Genomic DNA, 14630 nt, shown 5'->3' with positions numbered 1-14630 from the left:
AAGATATAGAATTTGAAATTGGGAAGATGGTCATGCTTAAGGTTTCGCCTTGGAAAGGCGTTGTTCGATTTGGTAAACGGGGGAAACTAAATCCAAGATACATTGGACCATTCAAGATTTTAGATCGTGTCGGACCAGTAGCCTACCGACTTGAATTACCTCAACAACTCGCCAATGTACATAATACCTTTCACGTCTCGAATCTGAAGAAGTGCTTAGCTAAATAAGATCTCACTATTCCTTTAGACGAAATTAAAATCAATGAAAAACTACAATTCATTGAAGAACCCGTCGAGATAATGGATCGTGAGGTTAAAAGGCTCAAGCAAAACAAGATATCAATTGTTAAGGTTCGATGGAATGCTCGTAGAGGACCCGAGTTCACCTGGGAATGAGAAGATCAGATGAAGAAGAAATACCTGCACTTATTTCCAGAAGATACGTCAACACCTCCAACTGCTTAAAATTTCGGGACGAAATTTATTTAACGGGTAGGTACTGTAGTGACCCGAACTTTTCCATTTTTATATATATTAAATGAAATTGATATTTATATGATTAAGTATTTCCAACATGTTAAGCAATCAAACTTGTTAAGACTTGATTAATTGAAATAGGTTTTATATAGACAATTGACCACCCAAGTTGACCGGGGATTCACGAACGTTAAAACTTGTAAAAACTATATAATGTCATATATATGGATATATATATAGTTAACATGGTATTATGATAAGTAAACATATCATTAAGTATATTAAGTTATTAACAATGAACTACATATGTAAAAACAAGACTACTAACTTAATGATTTCGAAACGAGACATATATGTAACGATTATCGTTGTAACGACATTTAATTGTATATATATCATATTAAGATATATTAATATATCATAATATCATGATAATGTAATAATTTAACATCTCATTTGATATAATAAACAATGGGTTAACAACACTTAACGGGATCGTTAACCTAAAGGCTTCAAAACAACATTTACATGTAACGACTAACGATGACTTAACGACTCAGTTAAAATGTATATACATGTAGTGTTTTAATATGTATTTATACACTTTTGAAAGACTTCAAGACACTTATCAAAATACTTCTACTTAACAAAAATGCTTACAATTACATCCTCGTTCAGTTTCATCAACAATTCTACTCGTATGCACCCGTATTCGTACTCGTACAATACACAGCTTTTAGATGTATGTACTATTGGTATATACACTCCAATGATCAGATATTAGCAGCCCATGTGAGTCACCTAACACATGTGGGAACCATCATTTGGCAACTAGCATGAAATATCTCATAAAATTACAAAAATATTAGTAATCATTCATGACTTATTTACATGTAAACAAAATTACACATCCTTTATATCTAATCCATATACCAACGACCAAAAACACCTACAAACACTTTAATTCATCAATTTTCTTCATCAAATTGATCTCTCTCAAGTTCTATCTTCAAGTTCTAAGTGTTCTTCATAAATTCTATAAGTTCTAGTTTCATAAAATCAAGAATACTTCCAAGTTTGCTAGCTTACTTCCAATTTTGTAAAGTGATCATCCAACCTCAAGAAATCTTTCTTATTTACAGTAAGATATCTTTCTAATACAAGGTAATACTCATATTCAAACTTTGATTCAATTTCTATAACTATAACAATCTTATTTCGAGTGGAAATCTTACTTGAACTTGTTTTCGTGTCATGATTCTGCTTCAAGAACTTTCAAGCCATCCAAGGATCCTTTGAAGCTAGATATATTTTTCTCATTTCCAGTGGGTTTATCCACAAAACCTGAGGTAGTAATGATGTTCATAACATCATTCGATTCATATATATAAAACTACCTTATTCGAAGGTTTAAACTTGTAATCACAAGAACATAGTTTAGTTAATTCTAAACTTGTTCGCAAACAAAAGTTAATCCTTCTAACTTGAATTTTAAAATCAACTAAACACATGTTCTATATCTATATGATATGCTAACTTAATGATTTAAAACCTGAAAACACGAAAAACACCGTAAAACTGGATATACGCCGTCGTAGTAACACCGCGGGCTGTTTTGGGTTAGTTAATTAAAAACTATGATAAACTTTGATTTAAAAGTTGTTCTTCTGGGAAAATGATTTTTCTTATGAACATAAAACTATATCCAAAAATCATGATTAAACTCAAAATGGAAGTATGTTTTCCAAAATGGTCATCTAGACGTCGTTCTTTCGACTGAAATGACTACCTTTACAAAAACGACTTGTAACCTGTATTTCTGACTATAAACTTATACTTTTTCTGTATAGATTCATAAACTTAAGTTCAATATGAAACCATAGCAATTGGATTCACTCAAAACGGATTTAAAACGAAGAAGTTATGGGTAAAACAAGATTGGATATTTTTACTTGTTGTAGCTACGTGAAAATTGGTAACAAATCTATACAAATCATATCCTAGCTAACTTATATTGTATTATACATGTATTCTAATATATTATGTAATCTTGGGATACCATAGACACGTATGCAAATGTTTTGACATATCATATCGACCCATCTATATATATTATTTGGAACAACCATAGACACTCTATATGCAGTAATGTTTGAGTTAGCTATACAGGGCTGAGGTTGATTCCAAAAATATATATACTTTGAGTTGTAATCTAGCCTGAGACGTGTATACACTGGGTCGTGGATTGGGTCAAGATAATATATATCAATTTATTTCTGTACATCTAACTATGGACAACTAGTTGTAGGTTACTAACGAGGACAGCTGACTGAAAATATTTAAATCATTAAAACGTATTAAAAAATGTTGTAAATATATTTTGAACATACTTTGATATATATGTACATATTTGTTATAGGTTCGTGAATCGACCAGTGGCCAAGTCTTACTTCCCGACGAAGTAAAAATCTGTGAAAGTGAGTTATAGTCCCACTTTTAAAATATAATATTTTGGGATGAGAATACATGCAGCTTTATAAATGTTTTACAAAATAGACACAAGTACGCAAAACTACATTCTATGGTTGGATTATTAAACCGAATATCGCCATTCAAGTCTGGTAGCCTAAGAATTAGGGAAATGGCCCCTAATTGACGCGAATCCTAAAGATAGATCTATTGGGCTTAACAACCCCCATTCAGGTTATGGATGGTTTAGTACTTCGAGATTATTATACAGACGAGAGGTTCTGTTTTGGGGATATTCTATGCATTAAGTTAACGTCGGTTACCAGGTGTTCAACATATGAATGATTTTTATCTCTATGCAGTTTGCGAAATGCCTGATAAGAGATGTGTTATAAAAATGAAATCTTGTGGTCTATTATTATGATTTAATAATATATAGGTTAAACCTATAACTCACCAACAATTTTGTTGACGTTTTAAGCATGTTTATTCTCAGGTGATTATTAAGAGCTTCCGCTGTTGCATACTAAATTAAGGACAAGATTTGAAGTCCATGCTTGTATAATATTGTTTAAAAACTGCATTCGAAGACTTATGTTGATGTGTAATATTATTGTAAACCATTATGTAATGGTCGTGTGAAAAACGCTATATTTTAAATTATCATTATTTGATAATCGTCGTAATATTTTAAAGGTTATGGTTTGTTTTAAAATCGAATGCAGTCTTTGAAAAACGTCTCATATAGAGGTCAAAACCTCGCGACGAAATCAATTAATATTGAACGTTTATAATCAATATGAACGGGACATTTCACACGTTGGAGTGTGCGTGCCAAGTAAGCCCCCTTTATTAGGAAAGTTAGTTACACATGCGAATTGTACGTCAGCACAATTCAAGATCTTATTTTTTTCATCGAGATCGGGTAAAGATCAAAGATTGAGTGACCGACCCAGTGATTTGCCTCCTATAAATAAGCATCGAATGCCATTCATTGAACATCTTTCACTCACCATAAATTTACTCTGCTAAAATCAATTCAGCATGTTGAATATTAGTAGTGCTCCGATCAAATTGTGACCAATCCTTGCCAGAATTTGTAATCGCGTAGTTAGATTCTCATCATGTGAGAGTTTAGCTATTGATTGTTTACCACCGTCACATATTTCAAATCTCGACCGGGTCAGCACGATTTTCTGAGAGTTAACAATCGATCCATTCTACTGACATATAATTAAGGTTGGAGAACTCGGATCTTGAAGAGATCTCGTTTGAACATTTTTTGGGAGACCTCGGCATCTCGGAAAATTCTCGGGGAGATCTCGGACGATGACTTACATTGACTTTTAGTGTTTTTAGTATAAATTTATATACATAAATAAATATATGAATATTTATTTACATTATTACGATATTTTACAAAAAAAATCCGAAAAAATGAGTGAGAAAATCTGAGAAATTATGAGATGAGATCTTACGAGAAAATTCGAGAAATCGTGGCTTTGACCAAGTTTGACCCCATTGATCGGAAATCTGGGGAGATGGACATCTTGTCTCGGTTGCCTTCTAAAAATGAAATCTGGAGATATCGGGAAGAAATAAGGAGATTTACAACACTTCATATAATCTCAATTTGCACTCAAGTCGTATACTCTATCGTACTATTCTTGATCAATCATGTAAGTTTTTAATGTCCATTATGTTTCATCATTAAAATAATTATTCGTTTATGTGCAAATAGCAAGTTAATTGTATAACTAGGGAGTAAAAAACATATACATATAGCTAATTGATCGATCAAACAAAAGTTAAAATGAACGTTATGCAAGTGTTCCCTTGTTCTGTTACAGCCCTGTGTGTATCAAACAAGCGAACAGTATATAGAATGAGACAAAATAATATTGGTAAGATGTAGAAATTAAAAATTCACATATTATTACAACCAACATCATGTCATACAACCCTTCAGACAAGAAGAGCAAATTATTTTAAGCAACCATAGTTTATTACTTAATTATTACAGTACCATTCAGGGAATAAGTCCAGTACCAATAAGCTAATGCTTGATAGGAACTTGTACATACAATAAACTTAAACATAGAACTTCATAAAGATTCCATAAAGAACTCCATAAAGCTCTGATTTTTTGAGACGGAGGGAGTAACACATACTCAACCATAATAAACAAACAGTCTTCTTCTTTTTTGGGACGGAGGGAGTAACACACGACCATAACAAACAAACATTCGAAACCATAGTTTAAGAAAACATTACCGAAACCTCAAAGAGAGAATCAAACCTTACTCTCTACCTCTAACCACCGTATTCGAGGCCTTCTCGTTCTTCAAAATGGCATGGAATAACGAAGCACGATCCTCCTCAACGATCTCTCTCAACAACTCGTCTTCTATCTTCGGTGCTTGCCAATGAGACGGATCTTCGACCAGTTCCTCGCTAAATATCATACTCGACACCCATTCTTTCCAAGTCGTCCGGCTATGTTTCTCTTCTTCTAAAGTCCCTTGCGCTAGCAACTGATAAACGTAAACAACCTTATCTTGACCAGGCCTGAAAGCTCGAGCAATCGCTTGTTTGCTCTTCGAAGGATTCCATTCCGAATCCAATAATATGACCCGAGAAGCTGCGGTCAAACTAATTCCTTCAGCACAAGCGTTAATCGAAGCCAACATGACCTTCGACGGGCCCCCCGGTTCTTCGAATTTATCCATTACACGTCCTCGTTCGAATAGCTCGAGGTCGCCTTGAAGAACGAGAACTTCTTCGCCTTTTTTCCAACCGTAGAACCGATTAAACGTTTCTAGAAACAGAGTGATTGGAGCAATGTTGTGGCAGAAGATAAGAACCTTTTCTTTTCGGAGTAGACAACGCGGTACTAAGCTCATAACGAATCTGACTTTCGATCCAAGTTTTAGGTCAAACTTGAGACTTTCGAGGGCTAAAAGTTCTTCCTCTTTGAAATACTGACGCGCGCACGCAGTCGTTTTTATCAAATACGGATGTATCGATCCTAGAGTGATTAACAACTCGAGCTCTAATGGGAAACCTTTGTAAATCGGTCGTTGTTCTTGAAGTTTTGTGAGAATGTCTTGTTGAATGGTGGTCGATTTCATCATGAGCGTGTAGCATTCGAGACCCGGAAGATTTTCAGCGCTACCACCTTCGTAGTTATCGATGAACTTGCTCGTTAAACTTCTTAGAATGCTTAACCCCTGTTGCCTATCCTTTTGAACGCTCGAGTTAATTTGCTCTGCACTCGTAACAAACAGTTTTCTCGCGCGGTTTTCAAGTGAAAATTTCGAAATAACTCCTTTCTTTCGGCTCTTGTACCTCGGATCGAGTTTTTTTAACACTTCGTTTACAAACCGGGGTCTGGCTAACGTTAGCGTGTTGAAATATTCACCGAAATTGTTCTGAAACAGGGTACCGGATAAGAGCACACGCAACGGGGTCTCAACTTTCATCAAACCTTTTCGTAGTCTAGATTTTGTGCTTCTCGGGTTATGTCCTTCATCGAGAATTACAATTCCCGGACATTGACGAAGCACGCGGGCCATGTATTGTCGGTGAGCATAATTTGAATCTTCACGGGTTAGCGTTAAAAACGACGTGTAGCCCATAAGTAGGACGCTCGGTGTGGTTAACCATTTTTGTATCTTCTCTAAACAATCTAACACGTGCATCACGTCTTGGTTTCTAGGAAGGCCCGGAGCAAGTTTAAGTTTGTTACGGAGAACTTGTTCTCTGTATGTCTGACCACCGTGGATTTGGTACACCGGAATTGGAATCTCCCATTTAATGATTTCTTTGTACCAAGTGTATAAAGTTGTTTTTGGAGCGAGGACTAACGGGCGGGACCCGGGGAACAGTTTTAAGTAGCTGACAAGAAACGAGATTATGAGTAATGTTTTACCGGCTCCTGGAGTATGGGAAATAACACAACCGCCTCGTTTTTTCTTAGCGGCTTCCATTTCGGCTGGAACTATAGCACCGGCTAGATTTCTCCATAGAAATTCGAATGCTCGTTTTTGGTGAAACCGTAATTTGTCTCTGAGGTCGGGTATCAGGGCCCACACGTTTGCGTTCTCTTTATCGTCTGATACAGCCATCTTGGTTGAAGCAGGGCGGGTGACAATTTCTAGACGCGTGTCTACATTTTCCACAGTATCATCTGTTTCATCTTCTACACGTGATTCTTTGCTAGGCGTATAGACTACGCCTGGCAGCTGTAAAATCATATAACATTATAAATTAAAATTTATAATGTAGTTCATATAATCATATATTGACTAATTATTTGTTGATATAAGATAGACAACTCAGCCCATTTTACCCTGTACTAAAATTCTAAAATATGACCCATTTCAACCCAAACCCATTGTTAACCAGTTACCCAAGCTGCCCAAATTTTCCAACGGTAAAATTAAGTGAAATGATAAATGAACTCACAAAGGCTGGTGAAACGTCTTTTATTTCGGATCTGACATGACCACATAACAGGCAAATAATCCCAAATTGTTCGTTGAGTCTGTAATCATGTTGACATCTCTTTTCCTGGCTTTTAGGTGTCTGCATTTCATCATGGACACCCTGAAAATAAATAGAATATTTTCAAATGTGACTCAATGAAAGATATTACTAATCTACTTGCGTTCAACAGCTACACTCACAAGGTTCACATCATAGTACATATTCTCTTTATATATAGCAGTACAAGGGAGTTATTTCCTTTCCACTTTATATAAGATAATCACTATAATTTGTCAGAATTCTGCATATGATTAAGCGCTAAATGATTCATATATGAATGGTTCAAATGATCTAAATGAATTGGATCTGAATGACAATAACATGTTTTGATAATTATTCTGATCAAATGATCTAAATGAATTGGATCTGAATGACAATAACATGTTTTGATAATTATTCTGAATGAACTATATAACCTTTTACATGAAAAAAAAAAAAGTCAATATTATTGAAGGCCAACTGACATGGGATGATCTTATTGATCATTTTGTTAAAATCCCATGTAACAAATCCATATGGAGTATTATTGGAAGATTGGTGGTTGCTGCAATTATATACTTCATTTGGCAGGAAAGAAATTTCAGAATTTTTAAAGGTGATCGAAGAACTGTTGATGTTGTTTGTAGTGTTATTCAAGAAGTGATTAGGTTAAGGCTAGAGGGTCTTAAGATAAACAACTCAGATCAGGTCAGAAATGCAGCTGGTATTTGGAATTTTGGTATGGAGAGTGTCATGGTTCAAATAAATACTAGTTTAAATGGTTGAGTCAATTTACTGCTGGATATGTAGGTGGATCTTGTGGTATAGGGTATTTTGGTTATATGCAGGTTTGACTTATATTAGTCAAAATGTTCGTGGTCATTGGTTAGGAATATTAAGGAATATGTATAAAATTAGAACATTATATTGTTACTTGGTTTTTTTGTTTGTTAAATTTTGTAGGTATCCCATTCTGGAAATGTTGGTGTGTCTTTTGGAGCAAAGTCAAAGGGAGTCTAAGATTAAAGAGATAAAAGATTTGAAAGATCAAGAACAGGATTCTTTAGAGTCATGCCCAAGGATATGGATCACTTTGAAGTATAAAGGTATGCATTGTGTTTTGAATTTAAAATGTCATTTCTTGCAGGTGGTTCTTCAATTGGTTATGAGTCATAGGTCTTATAGAAATGGTATTGGTGATTGTATAGACTTTGTCTTTTATTGGTATAGGGATGAATTATGGTGAATGTTTTATTTTCTATGCTTTCTAGTTTGGTAGAAAGTGTAATAGTGTTTCGGATGGTTCACTAAAAATCATCCCCCCATGTACTTTTCGTTTTTTGATGGTATAAAATTCTCCGGGGTACCGTCCCCTTTTTCCAAAAAAAATATAATTGTTTGATAAGTGTTCTTGATATAATTTAAGGATGATATTACATAAAATATAAGTGATCATTGGTTAAGAGAGTGTTTCAACTATGAATGGTTCATAGTTCAATGCTGAACCATTCAGCATCATATGCCACTCATAGGTCAAAAACAAACCGCTGAATCTCTGAATGGTTCACCATTGTATGCGAGGTAAACAAACAAACGTTATCTTTCCTAGAATACAGAACCAAAACTCACCATATTCTTATAAGCATCTTAACTTAATTAAAAAAAACGCACCTCTGTTTCCTCCATAAGATACGTTGTAGCCAGTGCTAATTCCATTTCCCTCCACAACATTTCAAGTTCTTTTTCTTCCGTCATCTCTTCGTCTTCTTCCACTTCTTTTTTCGGTACATCTTTCTTCTCCACTTGATCCAATTCCCCTGTCTGAAACTTATTCCACTGATCAATGACAGCTGGCTGTTCGATAGTCATCGATGCATCTATATTCCTCATGCACCTACTCATCAACTCTCTATATATACTCGCAGCAACCGATTTTTTTAAAGAACTTTTCGAATCAAACACACTCTCCTTCCCCGAACAACCCCGTTTGAAACGGCCTCGCTTACGCACCATATTACCTTTCCAAAGACCTCCCGTACTGTCATATGGACTAATCATCGGAGCTTTATATTTTCTATTACCGATTTTAGAAGAACTCTTCATATTAAAATACTTAGCCCATATGTCACCAGCATCCCCTCCTTCATCATCCGAAGCCTCGGGTTTATAAGAATCGGCATACACGTAAGGCCTCGATGAACGAGATTGAGAAGCCGTAGAGCGAGGATATTTTTGTTCCCCGATTTCTTTTTTGTAAGGTACTTCTGATCGAACCTCTTTTGATTTGCTAGTCTCGTTTTGTTTTCCGAGATAACCTTCTTCTTTGTATATTTTTCGAAAGTAATCAACCTTATTTTCGTCTTTTATAGAATGATCATCCTGGATCGAAAACGCTACCGGGACTTCTTCGTATTTCGGTTTTCTTCCTGGTCTGTATAATCCAATACGAGACAAATCAACTTCTGATTCAGACACATCATCATCACCTAGATATCTTTCGGGTTGTATATTTCTACGCTTTGACCTACGCAAGCCCGCGAAATCAAAGTTTGATGACGCAAAATCATCCGCATTACCAAAAACCTCCTTTTCCTCTTTCAGTTTAATTTGACTAAACGGGAAAACAACCGGAACCGAATTTCCATCTTCTAATTTGAAGTTAATCGCATTCGAATGAACTTCAGAATTAGGTTGACTTTTTTCATCATCACCATCCCAAATTTGATACACGAGCTGGTTATCCTCAGATCTAACATCGAAAACAAGCTGTTTAAAAACAGACGTAACGAGCAACCATGATATATCTGAGGCAAATTTCCCAGTATGTAGTTTAAAATTCCGACGTGAATTGCAGTCTTCAGATTGGTTCCAACGATAATGCGTATTTTCACAAGGTTTTCCGTCAAGTTTTTGAAGGATGGCCATCTGATCAAGATGTATCGTTTTGATTTCTTTATTAATCGCTTTTCTAATTAAACCAACCGGACCTTGCTTTATATAGATGTTGACATGGAAGTCACAAACACATTTATCTTCTTCATGCGGCTTCCTCTCTATTGAGTTTATTTTAGCATCAACCCATACCTGTAAAATTTGCAAGTTACATGAAATGCTAAATATCACGGTGTTAATTTTAATACACTACAATAAAATAAAATAAAAAGGTTTAAATTTTGATGCCTACAATATTTTTGAAGCTTAAAAGCGTCAAAAAGAAAAATCCAGTGACACTTAAAAGTGTCAAAAAGTTAATAACACTTCAAATTTTTGACACCACATTTTTCCACGCATCAAAATTTTGGACGCTATTTTTTAGCACACTTCTAACTTATATTTACACTTTTAAGGGTGAAAAACTCATTCAAAAAGTGTTAAAAACTACAAGATTAGTTTTGATATAAAGAGACTAACTGGTTCTGAATTCTCGTCACTTGATTCTTCATCTGGAGGATGATAAACGGAATGCACACAAACATCTATTCCAGGTCTTAGAAAGCACGTGCAATCAGCCAAATTTGGTTTTCTTGACCTTATTCGAATGTCTGATACGGGAATCGTTTCTTCAGTTGTTTCACCGTTATGTACGATAAACATGCTAACAACTCCATTTTTGATTCGTAGACGCTCCACGGGCATCCATGAACCACACCAGTACGATTCGAAAGCTGATCATCAAATCAGAAAACACATTAACTTGTAGATATCAATAAAAATTAGGTCCCTTAAATATCTCTTTTCTTCGGTGCAAAGCTTAATGGTGTAAATTTATAGAATGAATTGATCAACTCATATATTTTGCTACTGCTTTGCCTTATAACTCATAGTATATAGCTTCTATGTTCATACTTATTATTTATTATTTACTATATAACATACTCAATAAAATAAAGATGAGGTGTCAACAGCAAAAAAAAAAAAAAAAAAAAAAAAAAGCTTTAAAATGAGACTCACGGAGCGGATCAAATTGATGTGTGTCTTGATGTAAACTAATTATTTTCCTCTTCTTCACGTTCATTTCAAAAGCCGACGCAGAACGTTGCTAATTCATCCACCTGGGATTTGAAATTAGATTAGTATTAGTATTAGTATTAGAAGTCTATCGTGATGATAACAAAATAGGTACATTTCCTAAAAAGGACGTGTTCATGTGTAAAGTATAATTAACATTATTGAAGATAACAAAATAATACTTATCCAATGTTCCTACTATTCTCACACTCTCTTATTTGGCGAAAAACAAGAATGTGTTAAAAACTAAACTAACTTTTAATCAAAAGGACGAAAGAGTTTGACAATTACATCCAAAACAAATTGACCATATAAAGCCTCGACATTAAACAAACTTACAAAAACCACCGAGACCTACTACATAATTTGACATATGCATCTCGAATCAAGATCCAAGTGAGCGGTGTCCACAAGTGAAATATATGACTACAACAAATATTAGTTGTTTAATGCATAATAAACGTAATCACCACATGATTTGTTAATCCAAACATCAAATATTGTAGGCCTCTAGTCCAAAATAAGAATCCATATTTCAAATTTTCAATGATAGTCATTGCTCAGTATATCGATCAATTAGCAGTTCGGAAAGGTCATAAAGACCCCCATTATGAAGGTTATCATGTGTTTCTTGATAATAAGTTTTAATGTAAAAACTAACTTACTTATGCTCTGAACACTAATGCCATTACAAACAGGGAGTACAATATACATATTGTTATTAACATCTCGTGCAGTTTTGGCACATTAAAGGGAAAAAAAGCCATAGATACAATCAAATTTATTCCACATTTAGTTGATTATACCTTCCTAGTTAGAAAGTTAAACGATCAACGGAACGATTTTGCCATTAAAAGCCATAAGGAGAAAAGAACAATTTACTATTTAACATTCCTATAAAAAGTGCATTATCAACTTTTTTCCTTTGTCTTAGCAAAATTAGAAAAGTTTCAACAACATCATGTTTTTCTAAGATTGCAAGAAATGGAATAAAATAAGTCTATTCTGCTTTAAACCAGAACAAAATAAGCAAAATAACTTTTTACAAGTTTGCAACTACCAACAACAGCCACACAATACAAATTGATATCACCAAATCATGTACTAAATTAAAATAATCTCACAACAACAATTCAGAATACTAATCAAAACACAAATTCAATTTCAATAGGCGTTAACAAATAGTGATCAGAGCTAACTGTAATTATAAAGCTTCTAATAACCGAATTCAGTCAGTATTAAACAAATTAAACAACTAATTCCTGCAATAACGATAACTAATTGATGTAAAATGAGTGTAATTAAATTAAATTAAACATAAGTTTATAGTAGTAACCTGTAATTACGGCGATGATGTGAACGGAAGCATCAGAAATGGTTGCACGAACGACGGAATGAAAATGGTTAATCGGTGGAAAGAGAAATATTATGAAAATAAATAGGGAGTACTTTATATATTGTGGGCAGTGAATCTCGATATTTGGAGTGTACTGTCTACTTTTTCTTACTCATATCTGCATGAAACACATAGAAACAGAGCACCATAATTCATGAAAATTGTGAATTCTGTAAAGTTTTGGGGAATGGAGTGAATACAAATCTTAAAAAATATTAAATATAAATTACTACTCCCTATATCAATGGCGGATGATTCTCACACACACTTTTTTGATCCTCACACACCAATTGAGTATTATTAGAAGAGTAAAAGGTTAAAATAGGTGTGTGAGGATCAAAAAAGTGTGTGTGAGAATCATCCCCCTCAATATTCAATAATAATTTATAATAATAATAATATTTATTTAATTTATTTATATTTATATTTATATTTATATTTATATATTAAAAATATATATATTGTATACTCCGTATTTTTGGAGTAGATTTATTATACGAGTATTTATTATTATTATTATTAATAATTACTAATATTATTGTTATGATTATTCATAATTTATTATTTATTATTGTTACAATTACAATTATTATTATTATATAATATAATGTCATAAGATTGTTGCAACTGTTCACGGGATTAAATTTTAAAACTTTCCTTTTCTTCTTTAAAAATACATTTTAAATTATATTAATTGTATTATAATATTAACTAAAATTATTGTGTTATATTACAGTATATTTTATTTTATTGGTTTCGATTTAAATGTTCATTTTAAAATTAATACACCTGAAAAGTGAATTATTAATTAATACTTCATTCGTCCTGTTTAATTGTTCAATATTACTATTTAATCCATCCTAAAAATTATAGTCGATATATTTAGGGTTGGAGGGATGTAAGAAAAAGTGTACAACGTAAAAAATTAAAATTAAACCATTATAAAAAAATAAAAAGAAAGTAGGTGTAGACTTGTTATTGTGGTGGTTGTAAGTGAATCGGATGGTCCGGATAAGTTGTTAGTTGTGAGATCAGCCTAGTAAATATGCAAGAGTGTAATATTGACTTTATTAGTTTGGAAATAGTATCTTTACATCCTTCAAAGTTTACGTGTTATTACGTAATATCAATGAAATGTATGCATGTGATAACCATTGTATTGTTTCTACAAGTGGGATGAGAATATTGTTGTTTGAATTTGAGATATTTGATCTAATAAGGAAGAAGTTAATTATGTCGATTGTTATTCTTATTCTTTATATGGATATTTTTATGTGATTCGGGGAAAAATTTCTACTCAAATATTACTGGGTAATATTGAAAGTATTCCAACTTTAATTGTAATATTCTTATTCATAAATTTTATTATATTCTAACTTTAGTTAATGAATAATATAAATAAATATAATGATGATGATATGTAGTTTATTCCTTTTTATTTTATTGTACTTTTCATTTAAAGAAATTCATTACATGCTTCTCAAAAAATGAAAAATACAGATCATCCTATGTTAACTTTTTCCACTATGTTAACTAAATCGATCAATTTACATATATACAAACATCAACAAAGATTTTCGTCATTTTGTTCCTTAACATATGCATTTTTGGCCGTTTACATGTATACTAATATCAACAAAGATTTTGGTCGTTTTGTTCCTTAACATATCCTTTTTTCCCAAGGAAGACTTTTGTCAATATACTTGAGGGGCGAAAGTCGTACTTATTCAGTAGTATAAATAGTAACTTGGTCT

General features: G+C 33.3%; 1 protein-coding gene across 1 annotated transcript; it reads right to left on the bottom strand.

The window, feature by feature from the left end:
• Positions 1 to 4876: 4876 nt before the first annotated feature.
• Positions 4877 to 12972, bottom strand: LOC139894619 (SNF2 domain-containing protein CLASSY 1-like). Its single transcript, XM_071878017.1, has 6 exons — positions 12817 to 12972; positions 11424 to 11524; positions 10884 to 11137; positions 9144 to 10556; positions 7413 to 7553; positions 4877 to 7189 (listed from the first exon to the last, which is right to left on the bottom strand). The coding sequence occupies exons 2-6, from the start codon at positions 11485 to 11487 to the stop codon at positions 5246 to 5248; spliced, it is 3816 nt and encodes a 1271-aa protein (XP_071734118.1). The 5' UTR covers positions 11488 to 11524; positions 12817 to 12972; the 3' UTR covers positions 4877 to 5245.
• Between the last annotated feature and the right edge of the window lie 1658 nt (positions 12973 to 14630).

The sequence above is a fragment of the Rutidosis leptorrhynchoides genome, chromosome 2 (assembly GCF_046630445.1).
Source record: "Rutidosis leptorrhynchoides isolate AG116_Rl617_1_P2 chromosome 2, CSIRO_AGI_Rlap_v1, whole genome shotgun sequence".
Taxonomy (NCBI): domain Eukaryota; kingdom Viridiplantae; phylum Streptophyta; class Magnoliopsida; order Asterales; family Asteraceae; genus Rutidosis; species Rutidosis leptorrhynchoides.
Note: the sequence above shows the minus strand (reverse complement) of the source record. Positions and strands in the feature narration are given on the sequence as shown.

Bases quoted from the DNA above. Each gene is read 5' to 3' on its own strand.
- LOC139894619 (XM_071878017.1), bottom strand. From the start codon at position 11,487: ATGAACGTGAAGAAGAGGAAAATAATTAGTTTACATCAAGACACACAT. The intron at 10,557-10,883 runs GTTAGTCTCTTT...CAAATTTTACAG, and splicing joins GTGACGAGAATTCAGAACCA to GTATGGGTTGATGCTAAAAT. The intron at 7,190-7,412 runs GTGAGTTCATTT...ATGATTTTACAG, and splicing joins AAGACGTTTCACCAGCCTTT to CTGCCAGGCGTAGTCTATAC.